This window comes from Nomascus leucogenys, unplaced genomic scaffold, assembly GCF_006542625.1.
Source record: "Nomascus leucogenys isolate Asia unplaced genomic scaffold, Asia_NLE_v1 Super-Scaffold_285, whole genome shotgun sequence".
Classification (NCBI taxonomy): Eukaryota; Metazoa; Chordata; class Mammalia; order Primates; family Hylobatidae; genus Nomascus; species Nomascus leucogenys.
The window spans coordinates 1129150-1150206 of NW_022095770.1; the positions used below are offsets into that span (position 1 = coordinate 1129150).

The following is a 21057-nucleotide window of genomic DNA, read 5'->3' on the forward strand; positions in this document are numbered from 1 at the left end:
CACTCTTTTGCCCCAAGCTGGAGTGCAATGGCGCGATCTCAGCTCACTGCAATCTCTGCTTCCTGGGTTCAGGCAATTCTTGTGCCTCAGCCTCCCAAGTAGCTGGGATTACAGGTGTGTACTACCATGTTGGCTAATTAAAAAAAATCAACTTTGACTGTAACTTTAGCTCTTACAGAGAATTTGATTTTTGTCTCCAAGACGACTTTGAAAACCATGTCAGTTTTGGTTATAATTCCATCACCTGGACTGCACAAGTGGATAATTTTTGCCAGGGGTTCAAAAGGAAAGATTGCCAGTAAGACACCCATTCCTGGGAAGCAGGACAGCTCAGTGAATGCATTCACCTTTACTACCTACCATGTCTTCAGTTTCCCAGGCTTGGGAGGAGAGGGTATAATGTTTCCTGGGGCTCTCGGTCTGGCCTTCCCCTGGCTTAGACACCCTCATACCTCCGTGCGCCCTTCCTAGCAAAATTGGCTTCCTTGGGCTTTATTGACTGCAAAGGTTAGACACCACTGCTCATTTGATCACCAAGCAGGGCCAGGAAAACCACGAGGCAACAGACCATAAAAAGTGCTGGGTGTGCCTGCTCAGGTATCTCTGGAAGGCAGGATCAGTGACCAGGCAGAACATGTCACCAGCTAGTTTATGCCAGGGAGAGCCTGTCTTAGTTCATTGGGATGGCCAGAGTCTGTTCACCAATAGTCTTGGAGAAAGTGTTACAAATAACCGTGTCAGTACTCTTAGCTACTGTTTACTCAACATGATGTGTGTGAGACAGCTGGCAAACACTGCCATTAACCCTGGTGTGCCCCATATTAGTGATGAGAACACTGAGGCTCAGCTCAGGTGGCTTCTACAAAGTGATTCAGAAGTGGCAGGAGACAGTCATATCTGTGGTGCCGAAAGCCAGTGCCTGTGCTCACTCTTCTGCCAGATGCTCTAGCCCTGGCTGTGCTTCAGTGGCACCTGCAGATGCTGGGCTCTGCACCAAACCTTCATGGGAATCTCAAGGGGCTGGCTGCACAGATGACTTCAATGTACAGACACTGTTGAGAACCACTGCAGGAGAGTTATTTGTCTCCCCTCTGGCTTGTTTTTAAAGATCACATTCTGTCCCTCTAACCCTGTGGTTTGGTAGTGACAAGACTTAGATCTGTTACCTGTATTTCTCTCGACCTGTAGGTGCTGGTTACTCCCCAGCCCAGTACCCTAAGCACCAGCTGCTTTGGTTTTTTTGGAATCAGAGACTTGGTTTTCTATTACCATCTCCCAGTCCATTCATACCTCCTCCTCCAGTGCCCCAGCCACAGACTGTTGCTCAGCCAAGACTCTGTGTCACGTGGATTCATGGTAATAACCAACTTGTAATTCCACCGTGGTTTTCCCTCTGTTGCTGTCACCCTGCCTGACTCTGGGCGGCTCCTCCAACTGTTGAGGGCACTCAGAAACTGCAAGATTACTGTGACTGTTGCTAGAGCCAGCTAGAGCTAGACCTTCCTGGACCAGCAAAGTTGCTGCCACAAAAAAGAGAGTTTCATTCACCTAGCAGCCCTAAACCAAACATAGGGCAGGCACTGCCTCTGTTGTTCTTCCACAGCAGGGAGGATGGCATCGTGTCCGTGGTGGGTCTGGGGGGGTTCTGTTACCTGTAGGCTGGGTGACCATGAGCAGGACATTTAATATATGCATGTTAAATTATCTATCTGAAAAATGGAGGTTGTCATAAAGCTTGAAGGAGATAATGGTTGTGCAATTGGGAAGCTGAGGCAGGAGGGTTGCTTGAGGCCAGGATTTGAAGACCAGCCTGGACAACACAGTGAGACTCCATCTCTGCAAAAAAAAAGAAAGAAAGAAAGAAAGAAAATTTTAATTAGCTGGGTGTGGTAGTGTATACCTGCTGGGAGGCTGAGGCAGTAGGATCTTGGAAGCTGCAGTGAGCTGTGATCACACCACTGCACTCCAGCCTGGGCAACACAGTGAGACCTTGTTTCTTTAAAAAAAAAAAAATTATTTCCTTCAGTCAGCACTCTGAGTTCCTAGTATGCACATAGGCACTGTGAGGAAGGCATCTCTAAGAAGCAGAAAGCACAGACCTTGTCTCTTCATTGACTGCGGTGAAATGAGAAAGCGTCTTAAACTATGAAATATTGAAATGGCATAACTTTGAAATATTTACATGGTATTTCTGGTTGCTGATTGAGACCCACCACCCCGTACTTCCTTTCTTGTACTTTTGGGGAAGAGGTGGGCCCCATTTCAAACCTCTTTTCCTTTGGTTCTGTCCAGAAAGGAAACTGTTGTTTCTGGCTAGTGAATCATTCTTCCTGAAGCTCACTTTTTAAATGAGTTGCTGGGAGAACTTGGATGTGGAAAACGATTTGAGGTTGAACAAAACAACCCTTTGCTGTCAGCTTCTTGCATGAGTGTGGACCATTTGCTTCCCACAGACACCTCCTCTTCATCCACATTGCTGTCCCTTGACCATGAGGGAATGTACTTCCCTTGCTCAGGGGCAGATCAGGGCTTTCCCTGGGATCTTAGACTCCATTATGCAAAGGGCAGCCTAATAAAAACCTTTTCTTTCCAACCCAGGTTCAAACACTGAACAGTGTTCAGTACTTACTACCTACTCACAGGACCTGTTTGTAAAACATTCTGTATATATCCTGATGTCTGTTGACATCAGATGTATATGTCTGATGAAGACATCCACTTATGTCTTCTAGAGGCTTCTAGAGATAGGCTCCTTATGTGTCTGCAATTCCAAAACTTACCAAAAACAAAAAGTTGAGCCTCTGAAGCTGTCACTAACCAATTGATTCAGATGTCGGGGCTGGAACACCAGCTGTTGGGGGTGCAGGACTTGGTCTCTGCCCTCCCACATCTCCTGCCTCTTCTGTCCATCACCCCATCTCTGCCTGTAGAGAATGGAACTGAGGTCTCTATTGAAAAGGGGAAAGTTGGTAGCTGTGCTGACTGCGGCAGAGCTCTGACTTTGGTTTGTGTTTCTGTGTGTGTTTGTTTCGGTGTGTGTTTTGTTTTGGTGTCTGTTTTGGTGTGTATTTCTGTGTGTGTTTTGGCATGTGTTTCTGTGTGTGTGTGTTTCAGTGTGTATTTGTTTCGGTGTGTGTGTGTGTATTGGTGTGTGTTTCGCTGTGTGTTTGTTTCTGTGTGTGTTTTGTTTTTTAATGGGTGGGAGATTTTGGCCCATCAAAAATGAGAGAACTAGGGAAGAAGGCTCAGAATGAGAGAGTGAAACATTACTTTGATTCTGGTGCACAGAGGCACACAATCCAGCCCTAGACTGAAAGTCAGTCAGTCCTTCTGAAGGTGGCAGGAGAAAAATGGCTATGTTAATAACAACTTGTGCTGGCCAGGCCCTGGTCCCTGAATGCCCACGAGGTTGGCCAAGCACCTTCTCCGAGGAGCTTTCTACCAGGACCTCCTGGGCCCCTGTCTGCCTCACCACTGTGGTCCTGGCTACCAGACTGGAACTTCGTTGTTGATCTAAATCCCAGTATCTTCCTGAGCTTTTTTTTTTTTTTAATTTTGCCCCAAGAGCCTGTTGACTTAACTGTCACCAGGCTGTCACACATTGATTCATCACCTGTGTGTGTTTATTTGTAGGTGAATGTACATATTTGGGATCCAGAAGTCAATGTGTTTGCTCAGAACCATGAGCCTGAAGTTGGGAGACCATTCTCCTGTTTACGGCTCAGATGGTGGTAGAGCCAGTAGACGTCTAGTGTAGCCCAGTGAGGCCTCCTGACCTCTAGTGTGGAGGGCAGGGAGGTGAGGTGAGGGGAAGCAGTCGGCTAGGTCTTCAGCGAGGCCAGAGGGAAAGATCTGTAATTTAAGAAGGACACAGCGGGTGACGGCCTCTGAACTAACCCAGTACTTCTCATTTCTCCCTTACAGTTGGAGGTCCCCCTCCCCACTAAGTGCCTCTTTGCATAGCACCAGTCCCCACCCGCACGCTCTCTGGACCACTACAGCTGGACGGGCAATGGCGGGTCGGGGAGGCGCAGCACGACCCAATGGACCAGCTGCTGGGAACAAGATCTGTCAATTTAAGCTGGTTCTGCTGGGGGAGTCTGCGGTAGGCAAATCCAGCCTCGTCCTCCGCTTTGTCAAGGGACAGTTTCACGAGTACCAGGAGAGCACAATCGGAGGTGAGTGGGCATGAGGGAGTCGGGGAGGGGCCTAAAGGTTGCCAAAGAAATGCTTTGACCTTGAGGAGATGGGAAGCTGCCTGCCTGCATTAGAGACTAAATGCGTCTGTGGTGGCAGCCCCACTTCCTCACCTGGGCCCTGGAATCGAGCCCAGCAACCGATCTCCATGCCAGAGTCCCCTCAAGCATTGCTAGTAAGCATTCACTGGGAGTGGAAAGCTAGCTTCCCATCCTGTTTCTGCCCCTTCTTGATTTGTGTGGCCTTGGCTAAGGCCCTTTCACTGCCCTGGCTTCATGGAGGGAGAGGCTGACTCTGGATCTTGAGGCCCCTTCTTACTATAACGGGTGGTCCATGTGCCCTGGCCTTTCCCACTTCCAGAAGAAGGAACAGCCTGGTGAGTCGGAGCTGGGTGATAGGTGGGTGTTTCTGAAGCTGACTTTACCCTTTCTGGAGCTCACAGCCTGTTGATTCTCCAGTGGCCAGCATTTAGGATGTGAGTGAGGGTCTGGCCTCGGCCTCTTGTCTCCATGGCTAACACAGACATCAAGAGGCAGGGGCCAATGCTGGCCTTGGCCTTGAGTCATCCTTTCTCTACTCTCTTGGTTGGTAGGAGGTTTCCAGGCAGCTGGAAACAAAATGGGCCGTGTCAGCAGTCTCCCTGCTGCCTCCTCAGCATTTGGGTCAGGAGCTGGAGAGGGGAAGTGAGGCAGTGCCCCAGGTCCCTCAGTGAGCTGGGGGAGGGCAGACCAGGAAAGCAGGCTTCTACACATGGCTGTCCCGGGTTCTCTGCTGGGGCCAGGGGCAAAGGGGCCTTTTGCTGTCTGTCCCAGCTCTGGACTCCTCCTTTGAAGCATGTGTACAGGCACCCTGCGTTCCCCTGTCTAAGGAGTCACCTCTTAGTGACTGAAGATCGGGTCATAGGGTGGCCATACAGAAACGGGTCTGGGTCAGAGCTAGGGGCGGTGGCTAGCTGGAGTGCCTGGAGGTGGTAGGGGTGGTTGGGAAGCCGGCCACCCAGCCTCAGCCTGGTGGTGGAACAGTGTGTACTTCCCCAGCGTAGCTAAGTGTGTGAGAATGTCCTCAGGAAACCCAAGGTCAGTGACACCCCTGGGCTGGAGCAAACTGAGGGGTAGAGAGGTCCCCAGCTGGTCTGTTCTCTGAGTGGCGGGAGGAGGAGGTCTGAGGGCGCTCACCCTTCTGTGCTTGGAGTCAGGCTTCCCCTAGGCTTTCCCTCTCCTGCCCCTGCTGCGTTCCTCTTCAGAGAGTGGTCCTGAGACGGCTCAGTGCATGCAGGCATCCCTTCTCCTGCCCTTGCCTGGGCTGGGTCTGTAAAGCCTGTGCAGACCCTGTACCCCAGACACATACATAAAAATCCAAACTCCACCCCCCACTCAGGCCTGCTTTGGCTCCTGGGTTGAGGGTTCTCTGTGCCCATCTCAGTGGTGGGCTTCTGAGTGCCAGAGCCTAGAAGCGACAGTGGGATTGTGTGGGGTGGCTTCCGACTCGCTCTTGCCCATGGACGCTCCTTCTGTCTTACAGCGGCCTTCCTCACACAGACTGTCTGCCTGGATGACACAACAGTCAAGTTTGAGATCTGGGACACAGCTGGGCAGGAGCGGTACCACAGCCTGGCCCCCATGTACTATCGGGGGGCCCAGGCCGCCATCGTGGTCTACGACATCACCAACACGGTAAAGATTTCCCCGTGCCTCTTCCTCTGCCCTTCATCTTCCCAAAGCCCCAGGGATTGGGTTATCAGAGCCCCGATTTTAGGCCGCTTAACCCTCTGTTCCTGGGTGGGGGGTGGGCAGATTTCCTGTTTGGGGACATTGCATCATAATCTTTAGGTGGCAATGTCTTAGATAATTTGGCTGTGCCAGCTTGAGAGTCTCTAATGGGTGGCCCTGGGCAGAATGCCTTCTCTATCCCTTCGACATTCTGTCCCTGTCTCCTCAGGATACATTTGCACGGGCCAAGAACTGGGTGAAGGAGCTACAGAGGCAGGCCAGCCCCAACATCGTCATTGCACTCGCGGGTAACAAGGCAGACCTGGCCAGCAAGAGAGCCGTGGAATTCCAGGTGGGGAGATGACAGACTTGGGGGAAGGAGTGAAGTAAGCAGCTCCCACCGGCCTCACCTGGGTTGCTCAGGGGCTTTGGGAAGGACTATGCTAGGAGGCAACAGGGAAGCTTCCATCTGCTGTCCTCTCGTGCCTCAGGCATGGGCCTAACATGGCTCCTGTCTGTAATCCCAGTGCCTTGGGAGGCTGGAGTGGGAGGATCACTTGAGGCCAGGAGTTCGAGACCAGCCTAGGCGACACAGTAAGACTCTGTCTCTACAAAAGATTTAAAAATTAGCTGGGCTTGGTGGCATGCACCTGTAGTCTCAGCTGCTCAGGCAGGAGGATTGCTTGAGCCCAGGAGTTTAAGACTGCAGTGATTGTGCCACTGCACTCCAGCCTGGGCAAGAGTGAGGCCCCATCTCTTTAAAAAAAAAAAAAAAAAAAAAACCAGGTGTGGTGGCACACGCCTATAATCCCAATACTCTGCAGGCTGAGGCGGGAGGATCACTAGAGGCCAGGAGATTGAGGCTGCGGTGAGCAATGATCGTGCCACTGCACTCCAGCCTGGGCAACACAGTAAGATCCTGTCTCAAAAAAAAAAAAAAAGAAAAGAATAAAACATGGGCCTAAAAGGAATTGCCTGTCACCTGTCTCTCCCTGGTTCTCTTTCTTTGGCGGTAGGGGTGTGTGTATGTATGGATCACTAGCCTTCTGCTTATCTTTTCTTGTAAGTTGACTTTTTAATTAAACTTATTGAAAAAAAAATACTTCAGTCTCTGCTAACCCTAGAAACTCAACTTCTCTTCTTCTAATTTCCCCAGTTTCTTGTCCTTCCAGAAATATGCACGTGTTTTTTAATCCCTGTCTTTACATTGATGGCAGTGTGCTATACATACTGTATATGATAATTTTTTACCAATCCCTAATAATAGCAAAAGACTGAAAACAGTGCTGCAGTAGACATCCACATACTTTTGTGCTTTTGTGCAAACATGTAAGTGTATTTGTAGGTTAACTTTCTAGAAGTATTTCCTAGCCTAGTGATTTTGAAGAGCAAGAAGGCAGGGTGGACCTAGGGAAACCCGGGTAAGACATCTGTCAGTGATTGTGAGCCGAGAGGTGCTATACATGAACGGGGAAACCCAGATCAGGGCAGCCTTAGGCCTGAAAACCCCTGTGTGTGTCCCCTGATCTCTATTATGATAAGGCGCTCGAACAAGGAAGGTTTGTATCCTGGGCCCCGACCCCTGCCAACATTTCCCTCTCACCTTCTCTCACCTCCATCCAAACCAGGAAGCACAAGCCTATGCAGACGACAACAGTTTGCTGTTCATGGAGACATCAGCAAAGACTGCAATGAACGTGAACGAAATCTTCATGGCAATAGGTTAGTCGCTTCTCCTCCCCTCCTCTCTCCGCCACAGCAAGGGCATATCACCTGTCTGCTGGTCTAGAGTGGGCCTGCGGGGTCCCTTCACCACTTTTTTTTTTTTTTTTTGAGATGGAGTCTCGCTCTGTCACCTAGGCTGGAGTTCAGTGGCGCGATCTCGACTCACTGCAAGCTCCGCCCCCCGGGTTCACGCCATTCTCCTGCCTCAGCCTCTCGAGCAGCTGGGACTACAGGCGCCCGCCACCACGCCCAGCTAATTTTTTGTATTTTTAGTAGAGACGGGGTTTCACGGTGTTAGCCAGGATGATCTCGATCTCCTGACCTCGTGATCCACCTGCCTCGGCCTCCCAAAGTGCTGGGATTACGAGCGTGAGCCACTGTGCCCGGCCCCCTTCACTACTTTTAACCTTCTGATAAAATTGTTTTCATCGTCACCTGACTCCCAGATGTAGATGTTGGTTGTTCACCCGAGAAGTTCCTGAAGCCTGGGCCAGAGTCTCAACATTTCACTCTCTGAGCCTGTAGCCTGCCATCCATTTCAGAGCCTGCCATCACTACCCCTACCCACTGCCTAGGAGTTTTTAGTTCATTTGGCTCTGGAATCTTCCTTCCTGGGTTGCAGATCCTGGCTCTACCACTCATTAGCTCTGTAGTCTTGGGCAAGTTATTTAACCTTTCTTTGCTGCAGTTTCCTGAAAACACTCAGAATGCACCTGACACATAGAAGCCCTCAATATGTGAGTTATCACTGACTGGGTGTAAAGGCCAGAATCTGCTCCAGTGGAACTGGGAGAGTTATTGGGGTACTCCCAACAAATGCACTTTTCCCCCTCCCAAACAGCTAAGAAGCTTCCCAAGAATGAGCCCCAGAATGCAACTGGTGCTCCAGGCCGAAACCGAGGTGTGGACCTCCAGGAGAACAACCCAGCCAGCCGGAGCCAGTGCTGCAGCAACTGAGCCCCCCTTGCCTGCCCGCTGCCCCCGCCTCCTCCGCCTGAAGGACCCGACTGGAATCCACTCTAACCAATCGCACTTAACGACTCGGGCCACCACTTGGGGGGGCAGGGGGAGGGGTCCACCATGATTTCTCCATATAATTTTGATCATAGGCCGGAGTGAGTCATTCCACCTGCACCTTTCTGTACAAATACTAATTCAATTTTAAGTCTTAAGTCACTTTTTTAATATATATGATCTTCTGCTCTTCCCACTTCGTCCCCTTTCTACTGCTCTCCCATTTTCCCTTGCTGGGAGTAGCCACATGCTCTTGTCCCCCCACCCTTGTATATGGGGACAGTGGGGTCAGTGCAGCTACCCTTTCTTTCCCTCCTGCGGAACAGCGGACCCAGCAAGAGCATCCACATCCTCACCTTGTTCGGAGTGGTCTTGGGTTTGGGCGGTGGGACAGACCTTGGGAAGGGGCTTAGGAAGGGAGAGGCAGCTCTTCCTTCAGCTGGCTCTCATCAGGCTGCAGCCCCTTCCCCGCCCCCAACTCCCTGCTGGGAAACCACAGCATTATCACAGCATTATTGTGACAGCCACGAACCCATTGCCCACAACCCCTCCACCCTTGGTCACCCCGCCCTCTGGCTCTGAGCCCTGTTCTGACCAAATCATGATGATGAGTATTTGGGGGTGGGTGGGTAAGGGGGGGAGTGGGAGGGGACGGAACCAACTTTTTCTGTATTTTGTATTGTATGTTTTCTTCAACATGTAACCAATCAGTATCTTGTCAATATAGTCAGCCGATCGATCGACCTCACAATTGTCTTCCTTGTCTTTCTCTGGCAGTTTATCAGACAATGCCCTCTGTAGTTGAAGTTGATTTAAAATGAACCACTGAATCTTGTTAAACAAAATCTTCCCCTCTAATATGAGGGGATGCTGGTGGTCATGGTAACCAAGAGAAAGAGGCTCTTACTGTTAGCAGCTCCGATGAGGTAGCTGACCTGGGCTGACCAAGTTTGAAGTTTCAGGGCCCGTGTTCACTTCTCCACCTCCCTTCCCCTCCCCCACCTACTGGATCATACTGGGGTGACATGCAGTGTGTATTTGATGATCATTAGTCTCTGAAACACCAGAAACAACCTCTCTGGGTTTTTTTGGTTGGTCTTTACTAGTGAAAGGGTCTGGATCCTCTCTCTCTTCCTGAAGAGGAAAGAATCCCAACAGCCCCTGGAACGCTGGACTGGTCTTAAGGCCAAGACTGTAGCCCCTGGCTGTCCTCACCACCTCTGTCCACATCACCCCCCCACACCACATCCAAGTTGCCCCAGTCCAGCTCTCTACTGGTTCTGGAATCAAGTCTGGGCACTCAGCTCTCTGCTGCTACCTGTTGGAGGTGCTGCTCAGCTAGGGCCACACTCTACTCCAATTTCTCCCAGGGCCACAGACTCCTGATTCCTTTTTTTTTTTTTTTTTTTTTTTTAGACGGAGTGTCTGTTACCCAGGCTGGAGTGCAGTGGTGCGATCTCAACTCACTGCAGCCTCCACCTCCTGGGTTCAAGCGATTCTTCTGCCTTAGCCTCCCAAGTAGCTGGGATTACAGGCACCCGCCACCATGCCCTGCTAATTTTTGTATTTTTAGTAGAGACAGGGTTTCACCATGTTGGCCAGGCTTGTCTAGAACTCCTGGCCTCAAGTGATCCACCCGCCTTGGCCTCCCAAAGTGCTGGGATTACAGGCGTGAGCCACCGCACCCAGCCTTTTTTTTTTTTTTTGAGACAGAGTCTCACTCTGTGGCTCAGGCTGGAGTGCAGTGGCAGGATCTTGGCTCACTGCAACCTCCCTCCACCTCCCAGGTTCAAACGATTCTCTTGCTCAGCCTCCGGAGTAGCTGGGATTACAGGCGCACACCACCACGCCTAATTTTTGTGTTTTTAGTAGAGATGGGGTTTCACCATGTTGGCCAGGCTGGTCTCGAACTCTTGGCCTCAAGTGATCTGCCCGCAGAGGCCTGATTCTTGGTGGACCACCACCTTGAGGGTGCCTTTCCTGCCCCCTGTGCCTCCAGTCCCTCTAACTCTGACTCCCATCCCCAGAAAAGACAATGGACACCAAGGCTGCTGCACATCGCGTCGTTTGTTTACTGGGTCAGGTTGGAAGCCTTAGAGCCGAGGCTCCTGAGTCTCGGGGACGGTCCTGTTTGGGCTTCAGGGAGAGCCAGCGCCACACACTGGCCTCTGACCCACAGCTGCCCGGAGGGGTTCAGGCAGCAGGTCATGGCGGTAGGATTCAGGTTGGACGGGAGCGTTTTCCGGTGCACCTTCTGTGACATGCGGTAACTGACCCTTTCCGAGTCCCTGACGTCCAGTTGCTGCTGTCCGGTCACCATCAGCCATTGGCCATCCTCCTGCACCACCAGCTCCTCCGGGGCGAAGCCGTGGGCATCCATCTTCATTTGGAAACCGTTTCTGGCATGGTCATTGTCCTCCTGAGCTGCTGGACTATCCCTGAGCAGCCGCACCGGCATTGTGGCCACCTGGTTCAGTTCAGCAAGGCCTACGCTGGGACACCGGGATGCCACCTGGCTCTCGTTGGAGAAGGTGTTACCGACCCTCTGCATCCGAGTCAGCAACTAACTGCTGTCAAAGGGCGCGAGGCTCCGAGCGCAGAGCTAGGCGCACGGACGCCCGGAGAGGAGGGACCTCGCGCGGCCTAGCCGAGCTCAGCTCCGCTCGCTCGGTTCCCTTCACTTCTGCAAACGCAGGCGGAGTTCGGGATCAGCCACGCCCATCTTACCTCCAAGAGCCAGACTGTCAGCGCCCTGGCGCGCCCGCAGCTGCTCTCATCCCAGACTCTGACCCTTTCTCCGCCCTTCCCCACCTTCGTTAATGGACCCTGGGAGGCCGCAGCTGTGAAGGAACTGGATCCACGACCAGGCCAGACCCGAGGGAGCCAGACCCTGGCGCAGCCAACAGCAGATTGATCCCCCAGCTGGAAGGGGGCTGTCTTGCCTTCTAAGGACCACGCCTGGGGCAAGGATTGTTCCCAGACAGAGCCAGGAGAGGGCGGCCTTCCTGGGTCATCCACCCTACCTCTCCCTGACAATCCACAACCCCACGCGGACACGCGACACGAGGAGGTGGACTGGTCACTCCGGCTGCATTAATTCCCCCCGGGGCCTCCTGTGCTGCAGGCTGTGGTCTGGGCTCTGGGGCCACAAAGATGAAGTCGCAGTTGGGGCTTCAGGAGAGTGGCTCCCAGTGCACAGAGAAAGGCCTAGCCCTCCTCTGCCTCACCCTCCACGTCAGTAGCCTTCTTGGTGATCATCATAACCACAGCTATGCCTCTGGTGCTGTTATTTGATAATTTTTTTTTTAAGAGACGGTATCATTATGTTGCCCAGGTTAATCTCGAACTCCTGGGCTCAAGCGATCCTCCCATCTCGGCCTCCCAAAGTGCTGGGATTACAGGCGTGAGCCACCTCGCCCGGCCTATAAACTTTATTTTTTATTTTTTTGTAAAGATGGGGGGGGGTCTCCCTATGTTGCCCAGCCTGGTCTCGAACTCCTGGGCTCAAGCGATCCTCCCGCGTGAGCCAGCCACCCGGCCTGATAAACTCCTTTTTGTTGAGTGATACTATTAAATATATACATACTGAAAAGCACACAAAAAGGTGCAGGTGAATGTCAGGAGGAGAATACACCCAGGTCACCACCACACTACTGCAGAACTGTTGCTACGTCTCATCTCTACCGCAGCTGCAATTCGGTGTCCGGAGCCGCGTGGGGCAGGGCCTGTGCGGGAGTTGGGGGAGGAGGTTAAGTGAGAGAGAGGCGCGGGAAAGAGGCAGACCCCACGGTTCTCCCCAAGACTCCTTGTCCCCAAGAGGACAGCCATCGTGACTCTCCCGGCCTCCATTAAAAGAGATTACAAGTGAAGAGGGGTCAATGTGGGCCCTTCACTCAAGCCTCATTTGGCTGTCAGGGGCCAAGAGACAGGACAGAAAAGTCTGGAAGCTGGAGGCAGTGGTGCGGGGGGGGGGGGGTGGGGGGGGGGGGTGGGGGGAAGGCGCGGGAAGACTACAACTCCCGTCATGCGCCGCGCAGCAACGCCTGCGCACTGAGCGCCGGTTGCCCATGCGGCCCTAGGGCTGGGAGCGCGGCGCCGCTCTCCGCTGCGGGGGAGGCCATGGCGGAACCTTCCCAGGCCCCGACCCCGGCCCCGGCTGCGCAGCCCCGGCCCCTTCAGTCCCCAGCCCCTGCCCCAACTCCGACTCCTGCACCCAGCCCGGCTTCAGCCTCGACTCCGACTCCCACCCCGGCACCAGCCCCTGCCCCAGCTGCAGCCCCAGCCAGCAGCACAGGGACTGGGGGGCCCGGGGTAGGAAGTGGGGGGGCCGGGAGCGGGGGGGATCCGGCTCGACCTGGCCTGAGCCAGCAGCAGCGCGCCAGCCAGAGGAAGGCGCAAGTCCGGGGGCTGCCGCGCGCCAAGAAGCTTGAGAAGCTAGGGGTCTTCTCGGCTTGCAAGGTGGGGGCGGGGCCTGGGGTGAAGGGGCGGGGCTTGGGGCATCCCAGGGCTCGGGTGGGAATGGGGTCAAAGCTCTGGCTGCGGAGCGGCCCTTACCCCAGAGGTATAGGTCATTGACTGATCCTTCCGCCTCTAGGCCAATGAAACCTGTAAGTGTAATGGCTGGAAAAACCCCAAGCCCCCCACTGCACCCCGCATGGATCTGCAGCAGCCAGCTGCCAACCTGAGTGAGCTGTGCCGCAGTTGTGAGCACCCCTTGGGTAAGGCAGGCAGCGCCCTTGGAGCTGGGGGCAGGTGCTGGGTCCTGCTTGGACAGGGTGACAAGTGCCACAAAGCTTCATCTCTGAAAAAATCAAAGATGCCTCGAAGGAGGGATTGGGTTGGGGAGTGTGTATACACCAAGGGAGGAGAAAGGAAATCTCTCAGCCCAGAACAGGTCCAGGCAACCGAACGGTTGATATCGGAGCAGTCAGTCTCACTGTTGGTCACACTGGTTGGAGGGACAGAGTGTGTATCTTGCTTGGCTGTGAAGAGGGTCAAGAAGCCTTGTTGATTTCTTCTATCAGTTTTTCCTAACTCTGCCATCTGTCTTGCAGCTGACCACGTATCCCACTTGGAGAATGTGTCAGAGGATGAGATAAACCGACTGCTGGGGATGGTGGTGGACGTGGAGAATCTCTTCATGTCTGTTCACAAGGAGGAGGACACAGACACCAAACAGGTCTATTTCTACCTCTTCAAGGTGAGCTTCCACTAAAGGAGGGTGTGAGTGAAGGAGGTGGGGCCTTGAGGGGTTGTCTGCAGCTCTGCCCCACTCCCCTCTATGCCCCCTTCCTCTTCTCTCTAGCTACTGCGGAAATGCATCCTGCAGATGACCCGGCCCGTGGTGGAGGGGTCCCTGGGCAGCCCTCCATTTGAGAAACCTAATATTGAGCAGGTGAGATAGGGGAATTGGAGATAGCGGATAGGAGAATTGGGGACAGCTTGGGGGAGTGGGGAGCCTGTGTTCTCCATCCTCCTCAAGCTGAGAACAGGGGGGAGGTTCAGAGAAGGGAGGGTGTTTTGTGCTAACCTCAGGGTGGGCATGGTGGTAGGGAGGGAGCAGAGCTTTTCTATAGAGAGCACGGGAGAGAGAGAGAAGGAGAACCTTGTCCCTGGCCTCAGGGAGCATCTTCCTTTGTCTAAAAAGGCCCTGCGGGCTGCTCACACCTCATTCCTGGTTTTATTCCCCACCCACCCCATCTCAGGGTGTGCTGAACTTTGTGCAGTACAAGTTTAGTCACCTGGCTCCCCGGGAGCGGCAGACAATGTTCGAGCTCTCAAAGATGTTCTTGCTCTGCCTTAACTACTGGAAGCTTGAGACACCTGCCCAGTTTCGGCAGAGGTCTCAGGCTGAGGACGTGGCTACCTACAAGGTCAATTACACCAGGTAGGCCCAGCCAGGGGCAGCTTCGGGGGATGCTTGCAGGCCCAGCCTGGGTTCAGTGGGTTCCGCCCTCACCTGTCTCCCCCTCGACCCCCTACTCCAGATGGCTCTGTTACTGCCACGTGCCCCAGAGCTGTGATAGCCTCCCCCGCTACGAAACCACTCATGTCTTTGGGCGAAGCCTTCTCCGGTCCATTTTCACCGTTACCCGCCGGCAGCTGCTGGAAAAGTTCCGAGTGGAGAAGGACAAATTGGTGCCCGAGAAGAGGACCCTCATCCTCACTCACTTCCCCAAGTAAGGCTCCTTCTGGCCTATCAGGATTTGGCCCCAAGTTTACATCCTCCCTGTTGTCCCCTTTTTTCCAGGAAGGCTTCCTGGATTGGTCCCTCCTCTCCCTCCATGGGCCTTCTGGGATCTGGGCGTCTACCTGGCAGACTTGCCCATGGCCCAGAAGCAACTTGCTAGTACTAGTCTGGGGATGGCAGGTACATAGCCCAAGCTAACGCTGCCCCCACCCCACCCTACGCCCCAGTAGATGTTACTAATTGTTTCCCATGGGGGCCTGGACACAGCCTCAGACTCCTTCCCTGCACAGCTCTCCAAGAAACCAGAGCTTATGCTTGAAGTGAAACCAGTTTCTACTCCTGGTCTTTTCTGTACCATTTTCTTCTGTTCGGCCACACCTTTTAAAATATGGGTCATAACTCCCCTGTTCAAAAAACCCTCACTGACTAATTCTGGCTCTCTAGTGCCCCCTGCCATCAGGTGGGAACAAGAAATGGCAAGATGGGGTGGAGTCTGAGCCCATTTTGATACTGAGGGCAGTGAGGGGACTCAGGGTGACAAGGTGCCCTGCCTGGCCACACAGGACAGGATGACATCAGCTCAGACCTGTCTCCCTGTGCCACACAGCATGGTGAAACTGAGCCTCTTTGATCTCTGTCCTGGATGTGTCCTGTCCTCTTACCTTCAATTGGAGGCTCCCAGAAGACAGGGGCTGTCCCTTCTTTCAGGTCCCCAGTTCCCTAAGAGCAGGGTCTGTCTCTGACCAGCCTCCAGTCCCTCTGTTGCCTGGCCCAGGCTGCACCCTGGAGAACAGAGTTGTGGGACAGACTGTGTCCTCCCTACAGATTCCTGTCCATGCTGGAGGAGGAGATCTATGGGGCAAACTCTCCAATCTGGGAGTCAGGCTTCACCATGCCACCCTCAGAGGGGACACAGCTGGTGCCCCGGCCAGGTATGTGCCATGGTACGCTCTGTAGGGTGTCTGGCCTGCCTGGCTGAGCTAAGCCTCCTGGGTGGAAGAGAGCTCAGCTGGGCCGGAGGCCCTGGATCCCACTGAGAGACCTGCCACCGGCTTCAGCCCCCAGTCCCTGACTTCTCTCTCTCTCTCCTCAGCTTCAGCCCCCCGTCCCTGACTCTCTCTCTCTCCTCAGCTTCAGTCAGTGCAGCGGTTGTTCCCAGCACCCCCATCTTCAGCCCCAGCATGGGTGGGGGCAGCAACAGCTCCCTGAGTCTGGATTCTGCAGGGGCCGAGCCTATGCCAGGTGGATACTTGACCCCTGACCTCTGACCCTCATTCACTCCTTCCCAAACCTTTTTTACTGATCCTGAGCAACCTTGCCTGCCTCCCCAATAGGCGAGAAGAGGAAGCTCCCGGAGAACCTGACCCTGGAGGATGCCAAGCGGCTCCGTGTGATGGGTGACATCCCCATGGAGCTGGTCAATGAGGTCATGCTGACCATCACTGACCCTGCTGCCATGCTGGGGCCTGAGGTGGGCAGCCCGACCTGCTGACCAGTTGGGGGACCCCCGCCAACCTGAGACCCCGGCTCACCACCCCTCTTCTGTGCCCAGACGAGCCTGCTTTCGGCCAATGCGGCCCGGGATGAGACAGCCCGCCTGGAGGAGCGCCGCGGCATCATCGAGTTCCATGTCATCGGCAACTCGCTGACGCCCAAGGCCAACCGGCGGGTGTTGCTGTGGCTCGTGGGGCTGCAGAATGTCTTTTCCCACCAGCTGCCACGCATGCCTAAGGAGTATATCGCCCGCCTCGTCTTTGACCCGTGCGTCCCCCAGAGAGCCCCTCCCCCAGGGCAGCACACCCAGGTCCCTTCCTCCTCGGCCTCTTCACTCCTCAAAATTGGGGATCCCCTGCTCCCCACTTCTGAGGTTCAACCTTTGAGCATTCTTACTTCTCACTGCCCAACCCTGACTACAGCTCAGACTTCCAGGGCTCTGGGGACCTGAAGGGGACAGTCAGGGGCTGTGACATGCCCCCCTCTCTTCTTAGGAAGCACAAGACTCTGGCCTTGATCAAGGACGGGCGGGTCATCGGTGGCATCTGCTTCCGCATGTTTCCCACCCAGGGCTTCACGGAGATTGTCTTCTGTGCTGTCACCTCGAATGAGCAGGTCAAGGTGAGCGCGGCTCCCCGGCCCCAGCCCCAGCCCCAGCCCACGGCTCACTCCTGAGTTTGGGCCAGTTTGGAGCAGTGGGATGTGTGGGATGCAGCAGCCCCTTGCTCTTCTCTTAGTTAGTGGCCCGTTCCTCACATCCCCACAAGGTGGCAGCCGTACTTTGGTAACTGTGGATTAGGAAACCACCTGTTGACAGACTGAGCCCAAGCAGCAGCCACACTTTGGTGGACCTGTGGACTTGGGTTTTCTTCATCACAAGAACATTTACATACATGGGGGAATTAATTACTTTACTTTTTATTTTTTATTTATTTTTTTGAAACAGGGTCTCTCTCACCCAGGCTGCAGTGCAGAGGCATGATCAGGGCTCACTGCAGCCTCGACCTCCCAGGTTCAAGTGATACTCCTGCCTCGGCCTCCCAAGTAGCTGGGACCACAGGCACGCACCACTACATCTGGCTAACTTATGTATTTTAGTAGAGACGGTTTCACCATGTTGCAGGGTTTCACCCAGGCTGGTCTCCAGCTCCTGACCTCAAGTGATTCACCCACCTCGGCCTCCCAAAGTGCTGGGATTACAGGCATGAGCCACCGTGCCCAGCCGAACTAATCATTATTACAGCAGCCCTATGCTGATAGTCTTGGCTTCTGTCTTTTGTTAAAACAGACCCACTCGTAGGGTCTCTGGCTCTGTGTGTTGCATACCTCAGATGTGCGTGGTGCATCTTGGCCTGATGTGTGGGAGGCATTGCTCCTGCTGCTTAGGCCTCTGGTGACTCCCCCTCCCTCTTCTCCCAACTCTGAGGCCCAGGGACTGGGAATCAGTGGCCTGTGTTGGGTTTGGACCCGGCCCTGCCACGGCTGGCAGCCTGACCTTGAACACATTTCCTAACGTAGCTGAGTTTCGGTTTTCTCTTCTGTAAAATAAAGGTGGTAATACTCACCTCTGGGGTTAATTTGAGAATAGGTCTGTAAAACAGGAAGCACACTGCACCTGGCCCAGAGTGAGCTTAGAAAGCCCGGACCCTTCACTTTCTCCCCGTAAGCTCCCCTTCTTCTGTCAGCTGCCTTTCTTCCTCTTTGCCTGGATGCTCTCGCTCTCCCTACCTCCTTTCCAATCTACCCGCTCCGCTCTGGTCTCTGAGACCTCTCCAGCACCAGGCCCATCCTCAGCTCCTGGTGAGTCCTGCTCCCCTCCCCCACAGGGTTATGGGACCCACCTGATGAACCACCTGAAGGAGTATCACATCAAGCACAACATTCTCTACTTCCTCACCTACGCCGACGAGTACGCCATCGGCTACTTCAAAAAGCAGGTGACCCGTAGCCTTGTCCCACAGCGGTCCTTTGCCTGGAGCCTGGGGTCATTCTGTCCAGCCCCTCTGTGGGTGGAGTAGGAGTCCCTTTGCGTCCCCTACTTCACCTGACACCTGCCAGGAAAGTCTCCATGCCTATCTTCTTTCCTCTGCTGCCACTGCCCCAGGGGAGAATGGGGACCTGTGGGGCCAGTAGAGCAGGCCAGAGGAACTGGAGGCCAGTAGAGCAAGCTGGAGGAACTGGGGGGCCAGTAGAGCAGGCTGGAGGAACTGGGGGGCTCTTCGGGATGAGTCAGGAGTGGGCAGCTGACCTGGGACCTTTCCAGGGACAGTTTGAACCCTCACAGTGCCCCAGGAAGAGGTTCAGGAGCAGGAGGTGGCACATGGCACGTGCCACCCCTCTGGTGCTTCCAGGGGAGGGACTACAGAAGTTGGGAAATACTTATGGATGGACTGGGTCATGACCATCCACCCCCCAGGGTTTCTCCAAGGACATCAAGGTGCCCAAGAGCCGCTACCTGGGCTACATCAAGGACTACGAGGGAGCGACGCTGATGGAGTGTGAGCTGAATCCCCGCATCCCCTACACGGAGCTGTCCCACATCATCAAGAAGCAGAAAGAGGTGGTGTGCGCACGTGCGCATCTGTGGGATTTTTCATGAATGGGCATGCAGAGGGCGAGCACACGTGTGTAGACCTGTTCTACATGTACCTGCGTGTATGTGTGTGAGTGAGGAGGGGACAGGCCAGGATCTTGGTTCTTGCTCTGCTCCCTTGGGGAAATTATGAGGGGAGGTGCTGGATTAGGTGGTGTTGCAGCTGGGTGGGTGCAGCCGGTGGCTCTGACTGTGGCCCTGGGAGGGGTTGTTGCTGGGGCTGGAGTTGGCCCCTCAGTCCCTTCCTTCCCTCAGATCATCAAGAAGCTGATTGAGCGCAAACAGGCCCAGATCCGCAAGGTCTACCCAGGGCTCAGCTGCTTCAAGGAGGGCGTGAGGCAGATCCCTGTGGAGAGCGTTCCCGGCATTCGTAAGCAGGCGTCTCAGTTGCAGGGTAGTGGGGGCAAGCTGCTTGAGGTGTGGACCGGCATTCTTAGAGACATTCTCCCACTTCCCACTTTGCAGGAGAGACGGGCTGGAAGCCATTGGGGAAGGAGAAGGGGTGAGTGTTTGTCAAAGGAGCCGGGTTGGGGGTGGGGCAGAGGGACTTGGAGCCTCAGACTTGGTGTCTCTCGCCCCAGGAAGGAGCTGAAGGACCCCGACCAGCTCTACACAACCCTCAAAAACCTGCTGGCCCAAATCAAGGTGGGGAGACCAGGTTTCCTTTCCAGGGCCCCCGCACCAATGGCTGTGGCCTCTTGATGCAGTGTGGGGTGGGTGGTGGTCTCGGGCTGGCATGGGCGCAGCAGGGCTGTCCCCAGCTCGGCTCTTCTCTCCAGTCGCACCCCAGTGCCTGGCCCTTCATGGAGCCTGTGAAGAAGTCGGAGGCCCCTGACTACTACGAGGTCATCCGCTTCCCCATTGGTGAGGACCTTCCATTCCATCCCCTCCCCTCCTCTTCTGTCCCCACACCTGCTCCTGCCCTCACTGCGCCCTGCAGCCCCATGGGGCCCACCCCGGTGGACAGCCCTGCCGTGGTCCTCAGCCTCTTAAAGCTGTGCTCCGTCTCCCGCTGCCGCAGACCTGAAGACCATGACGGAGCGGCTGCGAAGCCGCTACTACGTGACCCGGAAACTCTTTGTGGCCGACCTGCAGCGGGTCATCGCCAACTGTCGCGAGTACAACCCCCCGGACAGCGAATATTGCCGCTGCGCCAGCGCCCTGGAGAAGTTCTTCTACTTCAAGCTCAAGGAGGGAGGGCTCATTGACAAGTAGGCCCATCTTTGGGCCACAGCCCTGACCTGGAATGTCTCCACCTCGGATTCTGATCTGATCCTTAGGGGGTGCCCTGGCCCCACGGACCCGACTCAGCTTGAGACACTCCAGCCAAGGGTCCTCCGGCCCCTGATCCTGCAGCTCTTTCTGGACCTTCAGGCACCCCCAAGCGTGCAGCTCTGTCCCAGCCTTCACTGTGTGTGAGAGGTCTCCTGGGCTGGGGCCCAGCCCCTCTAGAGTGGCTGGTGGCCAGGGATGAACCTTGCCCAGCCGTGGTGGCCCCCAGAGCTGGTCCCCAAGAGCTTTGGAGGCTTGGATTCCTGGGCCTGGCCCAGGTGGCTGTTTGCCTGAGGACCAGGACTGCTCATTTTAGCTTGAGTGATGGCTTCAGGGGTTGGAAGTTCAGCCCAAACTGGAGGGGGCCATGCCTTGTCCAGCACTGTTCTGTCAGTCTCCCCCAGGGGTGGGGGGTATGGGGACCATTCATTCCCTGGCATTAATCCCTTAGAGGGAATAATAAAGTTTTTTATGTCTCTGTGTGATTGTTTCTTTGGTATAGTCCCAGCCTTAGCAGGCTCACCTTGGCCCCCAGGGACCTCTTGCAAACTGGAGGCTGCTCTCCCCAGCAAGCCCCAGGCCTGGTCCTGTGCTCCTGGGGTGATGGGTCCCACCTGGCAGCAGCCCCCCACCTCTCCCTCCTCCAGGCTGCTCCTGATCTAGATGCCAGGGCAGCAGGGGTCAGAACCTCTTGCCTTAACTTTAACCTGGGTGGACGTGGTTACAACTGACTGCAAAAGGGCCAGAACGTAGAGGATCCCGTAGCACTGAAAGAGTGCTTCCCTGTTAGCACACGTGGTTTTTTCTCGGGGCAGGGATGGGAGAATCTTAAGTCAGCTCAGCTGGCTCCTCCCCTCAGTTTC

General features: G+C 54.7%; 3 protein-coding genes across 3 annotated transcripts in view; 2 read left to right on the plus strand and 1 right to left on the minus strand.

The window, feature by feature from the left end:
- The window catches only part of RAB5C (RAB5C, member RAS oncogene family), a 29811-nt gene extending 20418 nt beyond the window's left edge, over positions 1–9393 (plus strand). The window contains exons 2-6 of the mRNA XM_003279453.4: positions 3925–4178; positions 5719–5870; positions 6136–6258; positions 7535–7628; positions 8473–9393. Coding sequence (XP_003279501.1) covers positions 4013–4178; positions 5719–5870; positions 6136–6258; positions 7535–7628; positions 8473–8588 — 651 coding nt within the window. The 5' untranslated portion in view covers positions 3925–4012 and the 3' untranslated portion in view covers positions 8589–9393. The remainder of the gene's footprint in view (positions 1–3924; positions 4179–5718; positions 5871–6135; positions 6259–7534; positions 7629–8472) is intronic.
- A 1306-nt stretch (positions 9394–10699) lies between these two features.
- HSPB9 (heat shock protein family B (small) member 9) lies at positions 10700–12598 on the minus strand. The gene has a single exon (XM_003279456.3). The coding sequence runs from the start codon at positions 11194–11196 to the stop codon at positions 10717–10719; it is 480 nt and encodes a 159-aa protein (XP_003279504.1). The 5' UTR covers positions 11197–12598; the 3' UTR covers positions 10700–10716.
- Positions 12599–12675: 77 nt separating this feature from the next.
- KAT2A (lysine acetyltransferase 2A) lies at positions 12676–20676 on the plus strand. Its single transcript, XM_030808123.1, has 18 exons — positions 12676–13103; positions 13240–13363; positions 13700–13845; positions 13951–14040; positions 14351–14532; positions 14633–14824; positions 15661–15767; positions 15967–16077; positions 16170–16306; positions 16388–16596; positions 16824–16950; positions 18156–18266; positions 18746–18889; positions 19178–19292; positions 19388–19424; positions 19504–19567; positions 19702–19786; positions 19944–20676. The coding sequence occupies exons 1-18, from the start codon at positions 12765–12767 to the stop codon at positions 20135–20137; spliced, it is 2514 nt and encodes an 837-aa protein (XP_030663983.1). The 5' UTR covers positions 12676–12764; the 3' UTR covers positions 20138–20676.
- The last annotated feature ends 381 nt before the right edge of the window (positions 20677–21057 follow it).